Source organism: Pseudonaja textilis, chromosome 1 (assembly GCF_049901715.1).
Source record: "Pseudonaja textilis isolate UNSWEBS1 chromosome 1, rPseTex1.2, whole genome shotgun sequence".
NCBI classification, from domain to species: domain Eukaryota; kingdom Metazoa; phylum Chordata; class Lepidosauria; order Squamata; family Elapidae; genus Pseudonaja; species Pseudonaja textilis.
In genome coordinates this window covers 66,865,194-66,889,061 of record NC_141990.1, presented here as the reverse complement: position 1 = coordinate 66,889,061, position 23,868 = coordinate 66,865,194, and the positions used below count along the sequence as shown (strand labels likewise).

The following is a 23,868-nucleotide window of genomic DNA, read 5'->3' as shown; positions in this document are numbered from 1 at the left end:
ACAGTACTGATAAAAATAAAATAATCAGGTTAATATGTCCATCCACGACATCTTTTCCACCACTTGCTAAATGAATGTTTCTTCGCTGAATTAATCCAACTGCCAACGTTCCCACATATTAAGCCATAAACTAAGCGAGATTGTGCCATACCGACCCATTAACGTGACATCTGCGTTTAATTTCTTGTTCTAACAGAACTAAACAGAACTCCAGTAGTAACAAACAGCCGCGCCGTAACTTTACAAAGAGAGAATCCAGCCTCCCAAATCGCCTCCCACTGCCTCGCGCAAAGAAAACGCTTGCACTACAACGCCCAAGATGCAGAGCGGTGAGCACCAAGGCTCGTTTCGACTTTTAGCGCCGCCTCGACTTGCCCTCGTTCTCGCGAGGAGGGGCGGGGTCGAGGGGTGGGTGGGTGGGGTGGGGCTTGGGAAGAGCGCGCGGTTGAAAGGTTCGCGCGCTGGGTTGGTTTTGCCGAGTGGTTTAAAGTGTCCGTCGCCGGGTGACGGTTCGGCGCTGCCCCGATCCCAGCAGTTGCGCTTCTACATCAGGTACTGGGAGGTGGTGGGGGGGCGGGGGCGGGTGGTGGGGCGCAAGAACGGGCACCTCATTTTTCGTTCTCGGGCTTTGGGTTTCCCAAACTTCAGGAGCTGGGCGAGATAGCGTCCCTTACATTAAAAGGACAGTGAGATCGCCTCCCGGGGTATTTCCAACCCAAACTACTGTAGATATTACGCATAGAACCCACTGCCTGTGTTTTAGTAAAACACACACACACACACACACACACACACAAGTTGCGGCTTTGTCTCTTTCGCCAATTGAATGCAAAGAGATTAAGCGCTGGTTGTCCGTTGAAGTCAATGGCGCGAGTAAAGAAAGTTGATGGGGAGAAAAAAAAGAAAAAGAAAAGTTTGCAATCTTTTATCTAGTGACCTAAGATCTTCCTTAAGTCCATTGTTTTCAGCGCCATTTGCAGGGTTCTCCAACCTTGGCAAAGCTGGCTGAGGAACTTTGGGAGTTGAAAGTTCACAAGTCTTAAAGTTGCCAAGGTTGGAGACCCCTGAAATTTTAGAGCGCATGGCTTGCTGCTTCAGAATCTGCAGTTCTGCTGAAAACTACTTGCAGAGGATGTCTGCTCCAAAGGAAAGAATTTATCTGCTTTAATACATTTTTTCTTCCCCTCTGCCTTCTGAAGAAACGGTTAGTAATTTGTATTATTTTAGAGGTTTCGTTTAAGCTTTCATCGGATTCTTTTAGGCATCAGTGGGATAAGGATAGTGAAGCAGGAAGAAGTATCAACTTCAGTTACTCAGCAGCTTTCCAAATAAGTTGAATAGCTGTCACTCTTTGCTTAGATGTTGTGTTACTGCTAATCCCGCCCCCATACTAAGTTATATCAAAGGATTTTATGGATTTTGGAGAACATGAAAAGAGAGAAAACTATGAATTAGAGAAAAGTGTCTTGCACCTGTAGCAATCTATTGTCCTGAAAATTGATTCTAATATCACAAAATCCTCATGTATCAAAAACAATTCTCAGCACAAGTAAATGTGAATGCAAGTTTTGGTGCCTGCTACAACATACCAGTTGCCAGTTACTAATATTATTTTATATATTATTTTATTGATAACAATTTCCCAGAATTAATCAAATTAATACACCTTGGCGAAGGTGTAATAGAGCCTCTTTTGCGCTAGAGGTCTATTTGGAAGTCTTATCAATGTGTGTGCTGTAAAGTTTCCTGCCCCAGCTCAGGAACAATTACGAATCTGTTGGCTTTGTGTTTCTTTACTTTGCTTGCAGAATTCAACTGATACGATACAATGGGAATCCAAGGTTTGCTCCAGTTTATCAAAGAGGCAGCTGAACCTACTCATGTAAAGAAGTACAAAGGACAAGTAGTTGCTGTAGACACTTACTGCTGGCTGCACAAAGGGGCCTATGCATGTGCAGAAAAACTAGCAAAAGGAGAAGCCACAGACCAGTATGTGCAAAACTATTTAAACTGATAGGAGTGGTAAAATAGTTACGGATGTGGTTGGGGGAGCCTGTAACCATTTTTAGCCTTCAGGTTTTAACAGGCTTCTAGACCAGCTGGAAGGCTGCAGAAGGCTTTTTTGTGACATCACCGGGGAGGCCGCACCCATTTTCAAAGATTTGGGGGTGCTTAAAACTGGATATTTCTGCATTTTAGCATTTCACATGAAAATTCAAGTTGCCAACCTTTGGTGATTTTGCTGCCAAATTTCAATGATATGCTTTGAACTGTTCTTACCAGATTTAAAGGGCAGAAATTAATCTTTTTCACAACCCTTTAAGTTTTCATGCTTCTTTATGTGTTCTCATGCCCAAAATTATGGTAACAAAAAAAAAAAACCTCTGTCATTTTATCATCAAATTTTTGGCACAAACTTAGAGTGCTTTGGATTACAAATGAAAGATGCACACGGGTTGAAGATGCACAGCCTTATAATCTCTTTAAGCATTTAAATCAGGGGTCTCAAACTCAATTTACCTGGGGGGTGCTGGAGGCAGAGTCTGGCTGAGGCTGGGCCTCATAAGGGATTCCACAAAAAACGTTAAAAAAATATCCTCAAATGTCATCAACAGTTAATGATTTCTCCAATACATGAACTGTCCTGAACACATGGATGGAACATTGAATGAAGATCATGAACAGTTCCTCAGAACATGGCTTCTCCAGCTTACTCCTTGCTGCCAGAGACTTGACAACGCTTCCTCTCACATATCTGAGCCACATTTGGCTTGAGAGAGGAGGCACTTGAGGCCCTCAGTATGGCTTGAAGATGATCATCAGTAAGGCTGGACCTGTACTTGGACTTGTTAAAGTTCAGGGTGGAGAAGAAGCTACGATGAGGAATGGCGAGCGGGACTTCCTTCAGAGGTCCATTCCCCCTGCGGGCTACACTAATATACTTTCATATCACGGTGGGGGCCACAGGATATCGCCCTGCGAGCTGCAATTGGCCCGTGAGCCGCAAGTTTGAGACCCCTGATTTAAATGGATTTGATGGCATCTTCTGAGGCTGATAGGTTGTGAATTTTAATCCTAAATCTGAAATAGAGTTCACTGTACAAGAAAGATGGTCTTATTCTGAGAGCTGCTTAAATGCTGCCCACCAATGTACTCCATCAGTAAGAAAGATTGGAAAGTTGAGCATATTAAGTATGTGGTTAAATGCATGGACTTAGAAAAATAATAGAACTTAATTGCTTTTTCATCTTAACTGCTTGTAATAATGTTAAACAAATGATTTCTAAATCCCATTTAAAAATAGCAATAGTAAATAGTTATGACTAGTCAGTCGATGCATAGGATTACAGCCCAAATTTTAAAAAATGGAAAAGAAGATAATCTTTTTTTAATCCATAGGCTTTTCTTAAATTAATATACAAGATGAGATATTTTTCTCTAGTGTGATGTGTTTACTACCATTAATTAAGTCAGGTGACATTCTTTACTTCTGTAAGCTAAGTATCTGACGTAGCACAAAATATAGAGTTAGTTACAGTGATATAAACTGCAGGCATGGCTGATCTTGTTGCTATCCTAATCTAGTGGCAATTTTGTTGTTTCAAGTGGAAGTTGGCATATATTATGTTTCAAGGTGTCATGATAAATGTATGAGCCTGGTGTTTTTTTTCCCCACAGATACGTAGTTTATTGCATGAAACTTGTTGATATGCTTTTATCATTTGAAGTTAAACCAATTCTGGTATTTGATGGATGCACTCTGCCTTCAAAAAAGGAAGTTGAAAAAACAAGAAGGGAGTAAGTTATGTTTGTGTATACTAAGAAGCTGGGAATGTTCCTTTTTTATCTTTCCAACCCAACAGAATATTGGAAAGAAATTGGGATTTTGTTTTCTAGCAGGATACTACTTCAAAAACAAAGTTGGACCAAATTTGGTAAGAAGGGGCAAATCAGCAAAAGAAAGATTGAGATCAAAATGGGCTGGTTCTGACTGGGCATTACAGAGAGAGAAAAAAGTCCCCAAGGCATCCATATGAGTTGGGAAACATGTGTATGTATCTCCCTACTATTATTAAGTAATAACAATGAACAAGAGCTGTGATGACTCAGTGGCTTAATGACCTGACAGTGGAGTTGGTCTCTGCTCCAACGGTACAAGTCATAACACTTCATGTCAGGTTGAACTTCCATCACCAGTTGGTGCTTCGTGCAGGCAGTCAAATTCCTGCCCACTCTGAACCTTTCCAATTGTGGCATTCATTTGTGAGGTGACAGGAGCAGGCTACGTATGATGCTGCAGGAAAAGCCACTCATCTTTCTTTCTGGTATAAAGACTTTCTGTGGTGCACCTTGTCCTACAATAGAGCTGGTAAACTGGCAGCCAAACTATTACTCTGCAATAGTATTATGGTCTTCTGGCTAATGTAACAACACCATATGCTAATAACAATAGTAATAAACATATTACTGGACTTTATATTGTTGACTATTGTTGTCTTTTATATCTGATTGTTAAGTTTTTATATAATAAATCTAAAAAAATGTAAGAATATTTTTGGAGAGAATAGCACAATAGTCTGCTTACTTGTTATGAATGTGAGACTCTGAAACAATGTACTTGTTACGTTATTTTGAAGAAAACGACAAACAAATCTCCTGAAAGGGAAACAGCTGCTCCGTGAAGGGAAATTATCAGAAGCAAGAGAATGCTTTGCTCGCAGCATTAATGTTACACACGCAATGGCTTGTGAAGTGATTAAAGTAAGTGTTTATATTAGCAGGTTCCCTACTATGAATTTCACTTTCCATGTCTTCATTAAAACATTTGCTTTAGCTATCAATCTTAAGCTTGCATAACTTAGTTTGGAGCAAAACAAATGAAATGTGTTTATTTTATTGTAATATTTTGTGGTGTATTTATAATAAAAGATATAATTTGAGACAAAATCATTTTTCCCCAATTACTAAATTAAGAAGTTTGCTATCATAGCTGGGGGAAGTATCTATCTCCACCCCACCCCATTTTTTTCTACCTGGGATACATATAAACCTAATACTCATCTGATTAATCTGCACTTCAGATGTATTTCTTTTTTAAGTGCAGGTGTGATCTTACATTACTAAATGAACTACAAATCTAGGATAACATTCTTCTGACATCTATTATTTAATGCAGATCTCATTTAGTCTAAAGTGTACAATCTAATCGCTGTTTGAAAGATTTGTGAGAACTGTGTGCGTTGCTCTATATCAAGGATCTTCAAACTTGACAGCTTTAAGACTTGTGGATTTCAACTCCCAGAATTCCTGTGTTAACATGACTGGAGGAGGAATTCTGGGAGTTGAAGTCCACAAGTCTTAAAGCTGTCAAGTTTGAGGACCTCTGCTATATATGAACATTTATGGACCATTAGTAACCTAATATGACTGGATTCTTTTAGAACTGAAGGTGTGTGTAGGTTTACAAGGATGGCAATCGATAACAGCCTTTGTAAAGTCTCTTCATTTCTCCTCTCTCCCTTCCCCCCATATAGATTAGAGAAGGAACATGTTCCTCAGCAAGGAAGTGTGTGTCTCCCTCCCCAAGTTTCTATGGGCTAAGTGTGTGGAGAGAAAATATTTCTGTAACCAAATAGTAAGATAGTTAGATTAGATTAGATTAGATTAGATTAGATTAGATTAGATTAGATTAGATTAGATTAGATTAGATTAGATTAGATTAGATTATAGAAAGTTGCACCTTCAGCATGTGATTTATCCAAGGAAATTCAATTTGAATATTGAGCCTGGAGTCCTGGAGACCTAGTATCTTTATCCTAAACTCAAATACTAGCTTTCCAGGATCCCAGTCACAACATTCAAGTTGCATCTAGCAGGTGAACTGTTCATTTATTACAAAGTTGTTTTATATGTTAATGTGTTGGTATTGTGATGAGCGTTTTTAATGTTGTGTTACTGTTTTTATTTGTTTGCAGGCTGCTCGAGCCAAAGGAATAGATTGTCTTGTTGCACCTTATGAAGCTGATGCTCAGTTAGCTTATCTGAACAAAGCTGGCATGGTTCAAGCTATAATTACGGAGGATTCTGATCTCCTTGCTTTTGGATGCAAAAAGGTAGGTAGTCCACATGGAAAAGCACTCCCTTATCCTATATGGTCCAGTGCAGGGTCTTCACTTGCTCATCGGCCTTTGCATTCCCTTCACTTGTCAGCTTTAAATATAGCAAAACATTGTATCTTCAATTAGTTAAGGCAGACTTGAACAACCAACCTAAAGAGCCAGCAACATGGTTTAGAAATTGGCAGCATGCAATTTATACAAACGAACATGGATGCTTAGACTTCACTTTTTTTTTCCACATATGGGAGAATTTGCTTTCATATGCTTAGATCCAAAACTTGATGTTTCTAAAGAGAAATCAAAATTGTGTGTTTGCATATGAACATGTGCTTGTAAATATATGTGTGGGGCTTGAAATATTCAGTTTTGATGTTATCCTTACAAGAAGTTAGGTGACTATTATGTTCAAAACAAATCATTTATTAAGAACATTTAGGGAGTTCATAGCAGAAGTGAGAATAAAACTGGGGACTTTTGATTTATGGTGCATCTCTTTGCCACTACTTCGTACATCCTTTCTGCCCTGAACTTAGAAGTATTTGTGATAAGGGCATGTAAAATAGAATGTTCTGCTAATTGCTATGTAATTAATGTTTCATTAGACTTAAAATTAAAATACAATGGGACTCTATTTTTTATTTATTCCAACTGTAAAATCCTCCAAAATCTTGCATCAATTAATATTTCCTTACATAAAAAATAGGCCGATAGCTTTTCTAGTGTGCAGTGCCAACAGTACAAACTGTGACCCACTAATTCACATGAAATGTGTGTTTCTGTTCTTAGTCCTCCTGCCATCTGCGGTATGAGGCGCCCACAGCATTGTATACTATGTATAGTATATACAAAGTTTTCAAAACACTATAAAAGTGTTATGTAAGCATGGTTGATATTTGTCGATATCCCTTGGCAGGCATTTGACAAAATGATTTTCAAGAAATATTTCACTACATATGAGGTGAGTGAGATTAGGTTTTCAACTGTAGCAAAAAGAGAAAGAAAAGATTACTGTATGTGGCTGTACTCATACCCTTAATTTAGATAAATGTTGAGTATATTGATACTAGATAAATACTAGATAAAATTAGTAATGTTTAATAGCCACTATTTCGTACATCATCTCTGTCCTATATTTAGAAGTGATGGATGGGTTTTTAGGGCAACCAAAGCCCTTCCCTTTTTCCATGCACACTGAAAAGAGGCAGAAGTTTGAACACCCGATCCTACCTACCATTTTGATGCTGTTGATATACCTGGTGGATGTTCCGTGATTATACATATTCATTCCTGATTTTGTTTGCCTTTCAAGGTGTTCCTTAAAATTGACAAGTTTGGAAATGGCTTAGAAATTGATCAAGCTCGCCTCGGAATGTGCAAACAGCTTGGGGATGTCTTTACAGAAGAAAAATTCCGTTACATGTGTATTCTTTCAGGTTGTGATTACCTTCCATCCATTCATGGTATTGGCTTAGGCAAGTCTTGCAAGCTGTTAAAGATAGCCAATAACCCAGATATTATAAAGGTAATGTGTTTTTTGCATCTTGATGTATCTTGTATTTCCAACAATCTCAATGAATAATATGCAAAATCTGTTCTGTAGAACTTCAAAATGGTGCTTTCTTCTTATGAGGATTAAGGAAACAACCCCTTGAAGCTGCTTTATGAAACAATAAGGTTCCCTGGATTCAAATGGTGGAGCTTCAATAGGAAAAGGGTGTTCACCCTAGAAAAACATTTGATTTGGGTTCAGTGCCATGAATTCTCCCTCTAGTAGTTCTTCCCATTTCAGAATCCTATTTTAAATTCCATCTCATGTTAACATTTTCAAAACCTAATTTTCTCACTTGGTTCATGATGGTAAAAATAACTCTACTATTCTTGATTCTGAGTAGATAATGCATTAGCAGGGAAGCTATCAAGGTAAAAAGTGAAAGTGTTTAGAATGGGGGGGAGGAGTTAGAGTGGTAGTCCACTTAAAGTGCCACCAAATCTCAGCCTAAGAGCTATCTACATATACTTTTAATTACTGCCACATCTGCTTTATCTTCAGCAGACCATCCTAGACTTTATTTATTCCAGCTGTTACCAACACCGAGTTATTCAGAGAGGGTCTGTGCTGGTTAATTTGGCATCTTAATTTGCCATCAATTCTCAGGCAGGAGTGGACAATCTCTGGCTCCTATTGAACTATATCTGTATCCTGTATCTCTTATAATTAGCCATGTAGCTGTGCCTGCTAGAAGTTCAGCATCATCTGCAATACAGCTGGTTGCCTACCAGCATTCTGTGGCATAAAAGCATCTCAGATAACAGGTGTAGTTCTGATGCCTTTTCAGAGTTCTTTTAGGCCCGTTGTCACTTAATATGTATGATTGTAACTTTATCCCTTGTATCCTTACAATTTATATTGACTGTTTCCTAGTATGATTTGATTGCTTATTGTATCCTATGACTATTATTAAGTGTTGTACCTTAGATTCTTGACTCTTGATGAATGTATCTTTTCTTTTATGTACACTGAGAGCATTTGCACCAAGACAAATTCCTTGTGTGTCCAATCACACTTGGTCAATAAAGAATTCTATGATTATTTTATAATAAATAAAATGATTATTAAAATGAATACTATGATTGTTTTATAATAAAAAAGGCCTAATTCTTCCCCCCACCTTTCTTATCAGGCCCCTAAAGTAGAAGAAGCATCTCATTAAATTGAGAAGGCTGCCTTTTTCCTAACCTTGGATGCTATGAGACAGAAGAATCTGTAGCTACAATTGATAAATATTTTTGTCACAGGTTGCAGCACTTTGGATACAAAGGGAAAAAGATGCTTGGATGATAAGCAGGTTGTACTTGTTGGCATTTCCTTAAGTAGCCGAGTCATTTCATAGTATCATCAGCTGTATGCTACAACACAGTTCCAGGAAAAGATGTGGCAGATATTACGTGCACATTCTCACAAGCTCTAAAGCATCTTTCCCCCCTACAACTCAGAAGTGTTGCACAATCCGCAGCTAAGAATTTTCCTCTGAGGAGTTCAAGGTCTCCCATGACGGATGTCCCTGTTGCTGTACATGCAATCTAACTCGGTATAAGTCATTAAGTTGGAATGGGTGGGTTTTATATTTATCGGGTATTCAGGCCATTGACTTAAAACATTTCACAATTTGCCTCACAACAATATGTGATGATCTGTAAGAGAAGTATATGGTTGTTTGTGTTGGATAATAATTAGTGAAGGTCTTTGGCTTTCACAGCAAATTCAAGACTAGTCAACACAGTGTCATCTACTTGTTTCTTGTCACAGGATAGTAGAAATTAAAATAATGACATGAAAAGTGTGGCTTGGATCTGGAACTAAGTTTCCTTATTTCCCACTTGACCCTCCTTTTTTCATCTCTTTTTCTTTCTCTGTCTTGTTTGTTTTGAGCAGGGCAGCATAAATACATCTCTAAGGGATTTTTTAAAAAGTATTTTAATATAATTTGACAATGATAACATATTTTGGGATAAGTTGCTGTCACTGACAATCGTATCAGTGCTTTGGACTTTGCATGAAGAAAATCTAGAACATCTGGGTTATGAGAAAGGTTATTTTCTAAAGTCCAAAGCACTAATATGTAAATTCATAAAGGTATTGGTTTGGCTATTAACTTGCTTTCTGAACACCTGTTTCTAAGATCATTAGTGAATGATACGATAGGAGGACAGATGATTATGGAAATTGTTCCATAATTTGACTAAAAAGATTATTAATGAGCTAAGCACTTGTGTTTGCTATTACTTATGAGCACTATTTGTTTGTTTTCCTGATAGGTCATTGGAAAAATGGGACAGTATTTGAAAATGAACATTTCAGTATCCGAAGAATACATACAAGGATTTATTCGTGCTAATAATACTTTCCTCTATCAGTTGGTTTTTGACCCAGTCAGAAGGAAACTTGTTCCTTTGAATGCTTATGAAGATGATGTTGATCCAGAAACTCTAGTTTATGCTGGAAAGTATCCTTTATCAAATAAAAAATGTAATATACTCTGAGGGCATAAAAATGTCACCATCAAGTTGTTTCTATGTCAGTTGGTAAAATCTTTAAGCACTGCTATTGCAGAAAAAGAATTGTTTCTAGATCAATTGCTATTTAGATTTGATTTGGCTTATGTTGATCCCCTTCAGAATAGTATTAAGCTTGAATAAATAGTAATGCTTTTTCAAATAATATAAGCCATTGTAGGAAGCCTGCCATTTCATAATCTCATTGAAACCTCCAGGAAAATGAAGTTGGGATTAGGTTATATGCAGTCTTAATCCCTCGGCTAGCTATTAAGTTATTTAAGTTTATATCTACTTAAAACAAAGGGTGAAGTTTGTTTTTCATCTGTTGTAAAACTGCATAAACATTTCTATGTGAATTGTGCAGAGTTATGAACTCCATAAAATGAAACTATATTTAAAAAAAGTTCTAATTAAAAGAGGTGCTTTTTCTGAGATTGATTCACTTAGATACTTTGATGATGGGACTGCTTTTCAAATTGCACTTGGAAATAAAGATATTTTCACAATGGAGCAAATTGATGACTACGATCCTGATGTGTCACCGGTAACATTTTGTATCTAAAAAAATATTTTAATGATCTATCAAGAACAATTTTGTCCTTGTGTTTTTGCTTGACTTTGATCTCAGACTTAGATAAATCTGAAGTATATAGAGTTAGACATTTTATGCCAGGATTTGATACATTGTACTAAAAATCCTGTATCAAAACTACAATTTTAGATGATATATTAGTTAACCACCACTTGGAGGCACTCCAAAACAATTTTTGTCCTTGTTGAGTCTCTTCAGGCATTAGTATCCTCTGCGCTAAATATTCTGTATTCAACCCTTTAATGTGATTTGAATTGACAGGACTTGCCTGTTAAATTTGACTTTATAACTATCTTCAGTTGGTTGTCAATAGCCTGTAGGAAAGGGAGTTTTATGGACGCTATGCTGATAAGACTTCTTTTTTTCTGAATAGTCTCATATTGGAGAATTTTCTGATTTTGTTCGTTTGGGCCTCATGTGATGCCTTTTTTGTGATTTTTCAGAAATCATGGAAGATTAGCATAGTGTCAGAAAGAATTGGAGGACAATTGTTCCTACTTTCAAAAATAAGAGGAAAAGGACTCGCAATTTTAACTGATATTGATACAGGCAAAACTGCAGGGGAGACTATTAAGCAGTCAGTTTAGAAAATTGCTTTGAAAAACACCGTGACTTTATTAAGAATAATTATGCCAAGCCAACCTGATTTCCTTTTTTGATAGTATCCGGTTTAGTTCATCACGGGATGAGGCAGACGTAGTTTAACTTGACTTCCACGGAATGTGGCAAAATTGGGGCTGGTCTGTTCTATTTTTGGATGAATACAGAGTTAATTAAACACTTGTACCCAAACAAGCATATATTGATGGCTTCAGTTTAAACTGAAAGAAAGTTTTGACTAAAATCCTACAAGTGTAGGTCCTGTGTCGTTCAACATCTGTATAAACGACTTAGGTAAAGTACATAAAGGTATCAGATTCGCAGACCACCTAAAGGAATAACAAATCATTTTAGAAAACAGTAACAAGATTCAGGGATGAAATATACTGTATTTCTGTGTGTTTCAATATTCATCTTCACTCCTCACAGATGAGCATTTTGCTTTCACTAAACAATTCTTTATCAACATTGGCTTTGAAAAAAGGCATAACACTCTTCTAAGAATAGATATGTGTATAGTTGAATTGACATCACATATTGACTTTCTGTTTATTATGATAAAAAACACCACACAGCAACACCACATATATTATTGAATAGTCCATTCTATAATATATGCTGTTCAGAATTCACATCACTCTTGCTAATCACTCCAGCTATTCTATAGGAAAGAATATGTTCTTTTTAATTAGTAAATGTTCAGAAATTGTCCAAAAAGTTGCAAATTTTAGCTCAATCTTGATAAATACAGGGAAACAGTATATACATAATTATTTCTTATTTCTCATATTATAAAGGAATTAGCTATAGATTGTTAATATTTTGTGTCACCATGTGCTTTGTTGTTCAAATTCTAATATAAAATTTTGGTTAATGTCAAAAATAAATTTAACTATCAAGATTCTGGAGAATCTTGACAAGTTGGAGCAATGGACAGCAACACAGCAAGATAAATTTCATCAGGACAAATGCAAACTCCTGGGATCATATTTGGCAACAGTTCAGTCAGTACAAAAGAAAGTTCTGGATATCTTTGTAGAACATCATCTGGAGACGAGTTGACGGCTGCAGGACATGTAGCTATTTTCAAGTGGCTGGAAATGCTATTGTATATAAGACAATACAGAATCGTTCAGAGTTAAACCAGTTTTGGCCAGTACATAATCTAGAAAAACTAAAACCATTGTATAAGTAAAGTGATTAAAATATAGGCAACTGTATTTCAAGAGTTTCCCAATCAGAAAGGGGTTAAGGCACATATGAGTTGAAAAGACTGCAACAGCCAATCTTTTCGGTAGACTTGATCATGTCCTAGGTTCCTTTTGTTCAGTGTCCAATGGCAAGGTACCAAAACATGTTTGAGAAAACTCTAAACTAGTTATAAAGTTAGCTTCAGTGTAATTTAGAGAAACAGACAGTAATATAACTTTATGTTTTTCTTTCTGTTCTTTTGGTATAGTCTGTACTACCAAGAAGCCGCAGCTGGGATGTCAGTTACACTCATGAGAAGTCATCCTATTTAAAGAGTATTTGGAACCAGGACTACAAACCCTGTTTTACTGCAAAAATTGTCACAAATTCAACACCTTTGCTAGAGAAATCCACAACCCGAGGACTTGAGCGGCTAATTAATTTAAAAGTACCCAAACTTCCCAGCAAAATGCTAGTGGCAAAAAGACCGAGGCATGGTAAGATTGCTACCTTTAAAAAACAATACCAACACACACACACACACACACACACACACACACACACAACATTGTTCTAATTTTACCTTTAGCATGTAAATCTTGAATGCTCAATACAATGGTTAGGAAAAAAATAAGCATTTACCCATAGTATCTTTCTTAATTCCTTATATGTATTTTCTATATATCACCCAAAGGTATCACTAATAGTTAAATATGTTAAAACAAATATAATTTGTTTATTTCTTTTAACTTTTCAATTTTTCTTTTTCTCTTTTGAGGTATAAATAAATAAATATGTATAAATAAACTAGTATACAGCTAGAGTATTTGTTTATTATATTAATATCAAACTATAAAAATGCTGATGTGGATCTAGTATAATTGAACTTAATTCATCTTTTATATATTTAGAAGAAGCATCAGAAGAAGAACTGTTAAGCCAGTATTTTTCAAACTCAAAAAAAACCAAAACAGAAAAATGTGATGAGAACCAGCAACTTTTTAGTGGAACATCTGCAGTCTGTGCTTCCCAGGACGCATGCAAAAATAAGGACAATTCTTGTGTTCAGCCCAGGCTTAGAAATAAATTTGCCACTATTTTTCAGAAGGAGACTGAAAATAATGGTGCCGTGATTGTTCCAGGAACCAGAAGCAGGTATGTGTCTTTAAATTGCCTTCCTGCAATTTCAGTTACTTTTTTAAAAAAAGGAAAATAATATTTTTAAAATCTTTAAACTGTCAGCAGAATCAAATAGTCTAATCAGGACTACACAACATATTATCAAATATAATTAATATCACAGCTACTTTATTCAATACTGAGCTCTCCAGGTGAGACTGTGTGCTTTGCTGAGAATTCTGGGAATTGCAGTGTACATCAGCATTTCTCTACCTTGGTAACTTTAACGTGTGGGTTTCAACTCCCCAAATTCTCTAGCCAGTAAGCTGGGGAATTCTGGGAATTGAAGTCCACAAACGTTAAAGTTGCCAAAGTTGAAAAACATTACACAATTAAAGCCTTAATGACACCTGATTGCTTGACATGTCAAAAAGTGACATGAGGGATTGATCTGATTAATGTCTTCAGCCCTTATAAGAATCTATAGATATTCAGTCATTTTTATGGACTGAAATGTCAAAGCATTTAAATTACAAGTTTAAGATAAGCTAATGAAGCAAAGGATGACTAATGATGAGGATGTGGCCATAAACACCTCAGGAATATTATTTTTTAAAAGTTAACCGCATAAAAAAAAGTTGCCACTGTTTGATGGCAGTTCAAATACAAGTCAACTTTATACAAACAAGATTTTACTTTGATTTTTTCTGAGGCAACTTCCAACTGAGATTATTCTAAATATTCTATATTGGGTTATAGTTACTAAGTACTTTGCAGACTATGTGAACAAGTTCCTGTTACTCGATCCCTAGCCCCTGCCTACCCAGCAGTTTGAAAGCATGCAGTATTGTGAGTAGATAAATGGGTACCACTTTGGTGAGACAAAAATAGAGGCAAGGCATTGTGACATGAGGGAAGGTGAGAATGGAGGAGGAGCCCAGAAGAGCCAGCAGCCTGAGCACCACAAATTGTTTCGTATAAAAGCTAGTTCAACCCCACAGTGCACCAAGGATAGATGTGCAAGTACAGTTCCAAACAAAATGAACTAGTGGTCTAAGCTTTCAGGACTGCATTGTGTCTAGCATGTGTAGATTTCCCTGACACTGTATACCATATGATGAATGAATAAATAAATAAACAAACAAACAAACAAACAAACGGTGAACTACCAAAATGTGCAGTTAATTTAGCCTCCTTTTTATACCTTCCTTGCTCACTGCCAAAATACAAGTTTGCATACCACTTCCACAAATGTATTTATTTTGGCAGGACTGAGCAATAGAGTTACTGAAGAAAAATAGTGCAGCCCTTTAGTAGTTTGCCATTAACCATTCATTTGCTGAAGCACATTTCTTCTACCATTTGATTATTTAAAAATTTGCTCTTTTAGTAAAAAAGAAATGCTTGACTTCATTAGATACGGGCAATACTTTCTCCTGTTTATTTATGGTCTTATATATTCTGCACATGAAAAAAGAAGATTCTGAAAAGATTATTTAGCTTAGAACCACAAAATATTTTTTTCTTAATTGTAAGAAATAAACAAAGACTATGCCACCAAACACTAATATGCATAATACGTTCATGTAAAGCTATTTATTCACTATAGAATGGACCATATAATGAATTTAGAAAGCATGTTTCACTGTTCTGAACCTCAAAGATTCTAGTTATAATGCAATTATGACAAAATAGATTTGCATTTATGTTGCAATGTGTCCGACATATTTATCTGATTCATCTCCTGGCTTTCTGGCTGAATGACATGACTTTCATGCCTTTAGCACCTGTGTTATATATGCATCATTGGATTCATAGATTTTTTTAACATTAAAAATAGATATTAACTAGCATGTTTTGACATATTACATTAGTAAAACTATTGAGAGTGGTAAGAAAGCATAGATCTAGAGGTAGTTATAATTCATTAATTTCTAATTATTTCAGCATATGTCCATAATTTTAACATAAGTTCATAATTTCCTTTTTCAGTTTTTTTATAGTTTTTATATAGTTTTTTTTATAATTTTCAATAAGACTATAACAGTGGCTAAGACGCTGAGCTTGTCGATCAGAAAGGTCTGCAGTTCGGCGGTTCGAATCCCTAGCGCCGCATAGCGAAGTGAGCTCCCATTACTTGTCCCAGCTTCTGCCAACCTAGCAATTCGAAAGCATCTAAAAATGCAAGTAGAAAAATAGGGACCACTTGGGTGGGAAGGTAACAGCGTTCTGTGTGCCTTCAGTGTTTAGTTATGCTGGCCACATGACCACAGAGACGTCCTTGGACAGCACTGGCTCTTCGGCTTGTAACGAAGATGAGCATTGCCCCCTAGAGCCAGAAATGACTAGCACTTATGTACGAGGGGAATCTTTACCTTTACCTTATAACATTTTAACATGATTAGATTGATGAACACAGCTTTTAATATTATCTCTCAATTCTTCCTATACTCGCTCAATATATGTTAGGTTTTTCTGCAACATTGGAGATTTGCCTGAGACTATATTAAAGAATAAAACTGACCAGCCTCTACAGGACAACGAGGCTGATAGTCCAGCTAAGGAAATAAACAAATTAACAGAACACCACAGTCTCTGTTCATCGGAAACTGGTGAACTAGAACAAATCTTCTCATCAACTCCTGGGGTAGGACAGTCCAGCTGTTTCACTTGGTCTAAAAGCTTTGCAGAGAAATCTTCGACTCCTAGCTTATCACAAAGCATAGCACTGCTAAAGCAGTATCAAAGACCCAGTAAAGACACCGGTAAAGACTATAGTGTAACTGGCTCACCAAGAACCTCACCCGGAAATAAAGAGTCTGATGAAGAGACATCGCCTTTAAAAGAAGAGAATATTGACAAGCTGTTGCAAAGCAAGGTGGATACTTCAGAAAAATCCCCAGTGGCCAAGAAAAATGCTACTCCTGCCAAAGTAAGATTATTCTATGTTTTAGTTAAGCAGTTTATTAAATTGTCATGGCACTCTCAAAGGGATTGTCTGAATCTGTTCTTGTTTGTTGCAATAGTTACACATCTGGCTCTCCATTTATAAAATAACTTCTATTTATGAAAGTCTGCCTGCTTGATAAACCTGTTTATTGTTGTAAACTAATACATTTTAATTTGATTAACTGTTAGACTGTCAGAACGTGTTAAGCTATGAGATATCTTCATTTTCTAATAGACATTCCAATAATATCATCATTGGTTTTAATAGGGCTGACTTTCGTGAAAGTTGCTACGGGATTATAACTGTTGTGTCACTTTGCTAGTTATTGGAAATGAATTTCTAATATCACTTTTAAGGATCATACTGGATTGAAAAATCAACTGTTTTACTGTACTTCATTTAGGCATAGCTTCAGGCATTTTACTGTTAAAAATAACATGGAGTTCACATTTAAAGTAAAATAATGCCTGTTTTTTTTTTAAATGACAGGAATCTGACAGCAGTCCAGAACCAAATGATAACCTGAATTCTCAGATCCTTCCAGTTTCAGAATGTAGTGATAATAAGAGCACAGTTTCCAAAAATATGGTATATCTTTTTCCTCTTTTTCATTTGTAATTTATTTTCTATCTAAACACTAAAGTATGGCTTGCAGACAGGATCTGTTTTAACGTGCATGGATTAATTATAACGTATTCTAGATATTATTTATGATCACTACCATCCTGTGATATAAGTAAATATTACTAATGTTCTCGTCTCTGTTACCTCAGAATTCCTAATACTTTGAAAGTATAGGTGTCCTTGATTTACATCAGTTCAAGTTACAACAGCACTGAAAAATGTGACTTATGAAAGTTTTTCACACTTACGTCCATTGCAGCCTTCCCCATGCTCATGTGATCAAAATTCAGTTGCCTTGTATTTATGATGGTTGCAGTGTCCCAGGGTCATATGATCACCTTTTGTAAACTTCTGACAAATAAAATCAATAGGGAAGCCAGATTCACTTAACAACCTCGTTATGATACAGATAACAGATAATCAGAGTTGGAAGGGACCTTGTAGATCATCTAGTCCAACCCCCCACCCAAGCAGGAGACTCTACACCATTTCTTACAAATGGCAGTCCAATCTCTTCTTGAAAGTCTCAAGTGATGGCCCTCCCACAACTTCCGAGGGCAAGCTGTTCCATTGGTTGATTGTTCTCAATGTTAGAAAGTTTATCCTTGTTTTCAGGTTAAATCTTTCCTTGTTCAGTTTCCATTCATTATTCCTTGTCTGGCCTACAGAAGTTTTAGAAAATAGCTTGACTCCTTCCTCCCTGTGGCAGCTCCTCAAATATTATGAACTTAACCACTTCAGTGATTCACTTAACAACTGTGGCAAGGAAGCTTGTAAAATGGGAGAAAACTCACTTAACAAATTTCTCACTTAGCAAGATAAATGTTGGGCTCACTTGTGGTCATACATCGAGGACTGCCTGTATACATAGGATTGTCATATTACTCGTGTTAGGGCTGCAATAGCTTCTTGCAAGTACCTAAAACTACAACTGATGTGAGCTTCAGACTTTAGGCTCTATCTTCTTTCACATTTATTTTAAACGGAAGCAGTTTGGCATCATTTCAGAGATGGTATTCAGCAGGTTCTGAACAATTCTGGAGAACCGGTAGTGGAAATGTTGAGTAGTTCGGAGAACCGGCCAACACCACCTCTGACTGGAGATTTTACAGTATCCTTTCCCTGCCACGCCCACCAAGCCACGCCCACAGAACCAATAATAAAAAATTTGAATCCCACCACTGTAATATGCAAATTCAGTGAGCTTGTTTCAACCAAAGTAAGCTTTAAATGAAATTCGAAAATCTTTGATTTGACCCTCAACATCTATCATAAAATCATTAAACTAAGGCATTCCAGCTCAGGCTGCCAATTGCAGTACAGTTGATAAGGCATATAATCATGCAAATCTTATTGGTTCAGATCATGTTATTTCTTTCACCTCTTGCACAAACAGGAAAGAGAGAATAAGGAACCCTCACTCCTGAAGCTCACTACAGAGGTCTAGATCATGGTTTCAGTCAGTTGTGCAATATTTTTTAAACTGAGAAGTTACTTTATATGCTAGAACTATCTAAAACACTGTATTTTATTTCATTTTAAAATCAAGTTTAGTTAACAGAAGTATAAGTTATATATATTTATAATGTTCCACTCTGATCATAAGATTTTGGATTAGGTTGAACACAGCTGGTTTCAGTAGTTGATCAAACATGGTAACATTGGATTTTTTCTGTTTCTTTAATTTCGCTTCTTTAGTGGGAGAATATTCTTAATTTTTCTGTTAGAAATAATATAGTCATTTGATCCCTACTGAGTAAAAATTCCGATACTGTGTTTAGCAGGAGAGAATGAACACTGAGCAATGAAGCCTCATAAAGATAAATTGAAAAGATAGCAATGGCTGATATATTTTAGCTTTTTGTGTGTGTGTGTGTGTGATTTATTGTTTTTTAAACTTCTCTGCTCGAAGTCATTTTTAATAAGCTTTGCCTATAGAACACTCACAATGTCATTAGTTGAATAAAATACTTTATATTATTCAGAATTATACTGACATCTTGTGGTTAGTTGCCTCTTTTTCCTCATTCTTGAGGTATCTGTATATGACGCCTTATTTGCATAATTGTATTTGTATTTTAGCAATATGGTTTTGTGTTATTATATTGTTTTCAGTGTTTTAAAGTTGCAGAAAAAAAATAGCTTATCTCCTCCCACTCACCCACCCCTCCCTCCTTCCCCACCCCCTGTCTCACTCTCCACATGCGCACTTGATCCTTAGATTTTAATACAAGTGAAACTATTTCAGAAATATTTTGGGGTGAGTTTGCATAACAATTAGAAAAGACTAAATGGAATTGTTTCTGATTATTATATTGTAAGAAACCCAACTATTTTCTCCCACTAACCTGGTTTGTTTCAATGTAGCATCAAATGAAAATCCAGTTGTGTGTTGCTAATTTGCGTTTAGAGTTAAGTGTGCTATACAGATCCAGTCTTTAAGTGTTTGCAATGACATGCATGTTCAACTATAAAAATTTACTAGCTTTTACTAGCTGTGTTCACAAAAATGAAATACAAATCAAAAGGTACCTTGGAAATGTTTAAGTTTATTGCTAACTGAGATCTGAATTGATCTATAAATCAGTAGTATCTAATTAAGGATCGTACTTTTAATCAGTACCTTGCTCATGGGTAGAATATGAACTCTGTCAGGTCATTGGTGCTCTCTGAGCTAGGCAGTTTCCTTGAGGCAGTTTCATTGCCAAGCTAGGTAATATGCCTGGACTGCTGATGTTACCTAGTTTGGTAATGAAATGTCTTCAAGGAAACCACCTAGCTCAGAGAGCACCAAGGATCCCGCAGTTCAACCCTGAAGTTACAAATACTTTCTTCTATCAATGTCTACTCTTTACAGGGACAATTTACAAGACTTCACTGAAACAAAACGAAATTTTTACTCTCTCTCTCTTCAGATTCCTGCATTAGGTCAAACCAATTCTCTAAAATCTCCTATGGTGGCAAAACATAAATTACTGATACCTGCCAAAGTTAGTGGCTTAAGCAAGAAAATAACAAGTATAAAGAAAAAACAAGATGCTGAAAACAAGTCAGTACTGCAGGTGAAAATTAATGATCTCTGGAAGAGCTTCCAGTTCAAAAGGTGAATCTCTTTTAATTTAAATGTTCATTTGTTTTATTTCAATGTTCTGTGGAGAAAGGGAAGTATTGATGAAACAATATATGGTCCTAAAACATGGCATTAGCTTAATGACTTTTTAAACAGAATAGTGCATTTATAGTCCTTAAAGTAACCATTTCAATCCGCAGAGAATTAAGTTTGTCTGCTAATGGAGGCTGCCAAGAGTGGCTCACTTTAGATAAGTGGGGGAAGGAAACATACATATTTAAGATAATTCATTCTGCCTCTAATTTTAGGAGTATTTGTTGAATTCCATCCTCTTAAAATGATTAGGAATAAAATATATACCAAGGAAACAAACTTTTATCCAGGGGTGGGATTCAACCTGTGTTACTACCAGTTTGGTAATTACGCGCATGTAATACACGATAAGCTGTGCTGCCTGGACAGCTGATAAGCGCTGCACACGAGTGTGCCGTGTTTGAAAAACCGCCTTTTTACTGCTTTTTCAACCTTAGCTATGCTGCACAAAGCAGCTGAGGTTGAAAAAGCAGGAAATAAAGGTCACTTAACAGCCCCGGCGGGTGGATGGGCCAAACAGCAGCAGACACAGAACCAGACACAGGACTGGTTCTGTGTCTGCTGCTCTTCAGAGCTACCGGTGCTATAGAGCCGGGCAGAACCAGTAGCATCCCACCCCCTGCTTTAATTTCCTGTGGTTGTAGCTTTATTAACTGCAGAATTTGTCAGTTGGCTTAATCTTTGCATTTATCTACAGCTAATGATTTTAACTCTGATTTCTTTATATATTTCTTTACTCATAACAAAATAAACATGTTCTAAGAGATTGTTTTTAAGGTCAGAACAAAACCAAACTATCAGTTATCTTCTTACCAATTCCTCTTCTATGTCTGCTAAAGTATTAATTTTTATCTTGGAGACAGTTTTCAGAAATAACTTTTCATTCCTTCTAGCTTCATTATTTTCCCATAAAGCAATTTCTCCTTGGCTTTGCTGGTACCTCCAGCTGCTGAGGAATAAAGAGCTTGCAGCTTCTTGAGACAAAAGCAGTATATCTTCTTCCCATCTTGGATAACTGACTTTGGCAGGATTTACTTTCCAAAAGTAGTGGGGAGGTAATGGAGAGAAAAATCCAGCCAGCCAGTTGTTTTTAATGGTATGCAGCAAAAATGTAGCTCTGAGGAGACTGACAATAAATTCAATTCACTTTAAACATTGTTAATACTCGTTTATACCACTGTTAACCATACCTTTTTTTTTTTTGCTTGTAGAAAATCAGAAATACTACCTTCCTGTAGAAAATCAGAACCATTGTCTCCAATTAAAGATAACAATAACCAACTCCCTCCAGACACATGTGATGAAACTTTTGATAAGTGCAATGGAAAATATTACAGTGAAGTGGTACTGCAGATCTGAGCAATTCTGTAATCCCTGTATAATTTCTTCATGGTTTTAGAATATTTCTGGACACACACAAAAAATCAAAGTAACGTGTGTGTGTGTGTGTGTGTATAGACTTCAGCTAACATTATCAACTTCTGTTTGAAAGAAGCAAAATGAAACCATATTATGCTTTTTGCTGCATTGAATAAAATCTTTTGATACAAATAGATTGTTTGATTATATCTTATGTATGAATGCGAACAAACTTGGAAAAAGCAAACTGAACAATGAATAATTTAGATTACAAAAGATTGTGTTGCTAAATCTCTGAACAAAGTGGGTCCACATAATTCAATAAAAGAAGTAAAATCTGGAAAGTTAGGAAAACAGGTATTATATTTAAATATATCTAAATATTTAAGTTATATTTTATAATTAATAATTAATTTCTTATGTTGAATTTCATACAACCATAATCAAGTGGGGATTATAGTGGATTACATATAAGTCCTTGAATGATGGCAGTTCTTTAAAATAGCTAAATATATGCATGTGTACTCTAAAATTGAAGGAAATGCTTCTCTCCTGTATCTCCACCGAAACTCATTATTTTCCTAGCAGTACTCATCACCGAATTTGCTATTAGAAAAATGAATGTTTCACATATAAGGCTCTTAAAATGCAATTACAGTACGTGTCCAAGTTGTCAGAGAGGGCATTGCTGGTCAAAATCAATTTGATTGTATTGGTTTGAGTGCATTGAGAGATTAAAACACAAAATTTGGATTTAAGACAGTATCACTTCTGGTCCAAACTATGTGGGCACTAGACAAAGCCTGCGACAACATACAATCCATAGGCTGTATGCAATTTGCCAAGCAGCTGTCGGAGGTTGCTGATACATTTTGAAAAATAATCCACTGCCACCAAATGCCATCAAGAAAGATTCATTGCCACCTGTGTTTTCCCAGTTACTTTCATCTTGAGAGACAAGCTTCTCAGCATTTCCAGGCTTCACAGATACTGCCAACTCCAATATTGCCCCACACTTCTAGTACCAAATAGCTGACTGGCATGCCAGGTATTGCTTGTGGCCCACAATTCTATTTCTATTATCAATCTTGCCCTTATAATAAATAATATGCTATAATATAAGTAATATATTGTCAAGTTTGTTGTTCATAAATATCACTTTAGTTTGAGGTGTCTGTCTTAATGTTTTTTCAAGATGTGTAGGCCATTGGAGTTGGGTGGCCAGTGCATTTAGATAGAAATGAACAATAAACAATAACCTAATAAAGATGGTAGCTGGAGTGTTGCACATTTGTTGGGTGCAGTTTGGGGTATTTTCAACCAGATTAGCTAGCTCTATTCTGCAGGCAAGGCAATCAACTTGTGGCTGCCTTCTCATGCCTTCTGGACTCCCTTTTGCTGGACAATAGCTCTATTGAGGGCAGCCTTCCTCATCTGAATTTCCTAAGGGAGTGTGCTGCTCTAGATGCTATTGAGGGCACTTTTCATATATTTGGGTTGAAGTAAAATGCAAACATATATCCTTTGTTTTTGGCTACCAAAAGTCTTGGCCTGGCTCTGTTCAGTTCTATGCCAACTCATCCATAATGCTTACTGACAAAGCTGCCTTAATTCAGATAAGAGGTATGGATTGCAACCAGAGTAATGTTGGACTAACTACCAGTAGTTGGGCTTGAAAATCATGTGGAGCTGTAATGTGGCACTGCTGCTTGTCCATCCCTAGTTAAAACAATAGTTTAACAGGATGTGTGCATTCAATCTCACTTGTTTCCAAGGAAGGTCATTCAGGATAGAAGAGGCAAGTATCTGAGGAAATAAACATAAAAATAATACTATGGTAGGAGAGAGATGTTATATATAAAGTAATTATTTCTTTTAAAAAATATTTATATTTCTCAGGTTTGTTTCAGCTCATCTGTTTCCATCTCCAAGGTCTTTCAAATTGCCAATTGGTACTCAAGGCAAAAATGTGGGCCTGTTGTTTCTGGACAACCTCCCTATCATGGAGCATGGACTGAGGTAACAAACCTGGCACATTTGAAGAGCAGCTGCTTTCAAAGGAGAGATGAGGTTGCTAAGCAACTGGCTGATTGGC

At 36.4% G+C, this 23,868-nt stretch overlaps 1 protein-coding gene across 1 annotated transcript; it reads left to right on the top strand.

The window, feature by feature from the left end:
• The first annotated feature begins 443 nt into the window (after positions 1–443).
• Positions 444–21,962, top strand: EXO1 (exonuclease 1). Its single transcript, XM_026705278.2, has 14 exons — positions 444–552; positions 1,809–1,989; positions 3,679–3,798; positions 4,638–4,761; positions 5,976–6,113; positions 7,429–7,641; positions 9,936–10,123; positions 10,623–10,719; positions 12,827–13,055; positions 13,470–13,713; positions 16,147–16,609; positions 17,117–17,215; positions 20,167–20,354; positions 21,626–21,962. Exons 2-14 carry the CDS (start codon positions 1,829–1,831, stop codon positions 21,771–21,773), a joined length of 2,412 nt encoding a protein of 803 aa, XP_026561063.1. The 5' UTR covers positions 444–552; positions 1,809–1,828; the 3' UTR covers positions 21,774–21,962.
• Positions 21,963–23,868: the final 1,906 nt, after the last annotated feature.

Excerpts from the sequence above, each read along its gene's own strand:
- EXO1 (XM_026705278.2), top strand. The coding sequence starts at position 1,829 with ATGGGAATCCAAGGTTTGCTCCAGTTTATCAAAGAGGCAGCTGAACCT. Across the intron at positions 4,762-5,975 it reads TGGCTTGTGAAGTGATTAAA|GCTGCTCGAGCCAAAGGAAT; the intron begins GTAAGTGTTTAT and ends ATTTGTTTGCAG. Across the intron at positions 13,714-16,146 it reads GTTCCAGGAACCAGAAGCAG|GTTTTTCTGCAACATTGGAG; the intron begins GTATGTGTCTTT and ends AATATATGTTAG.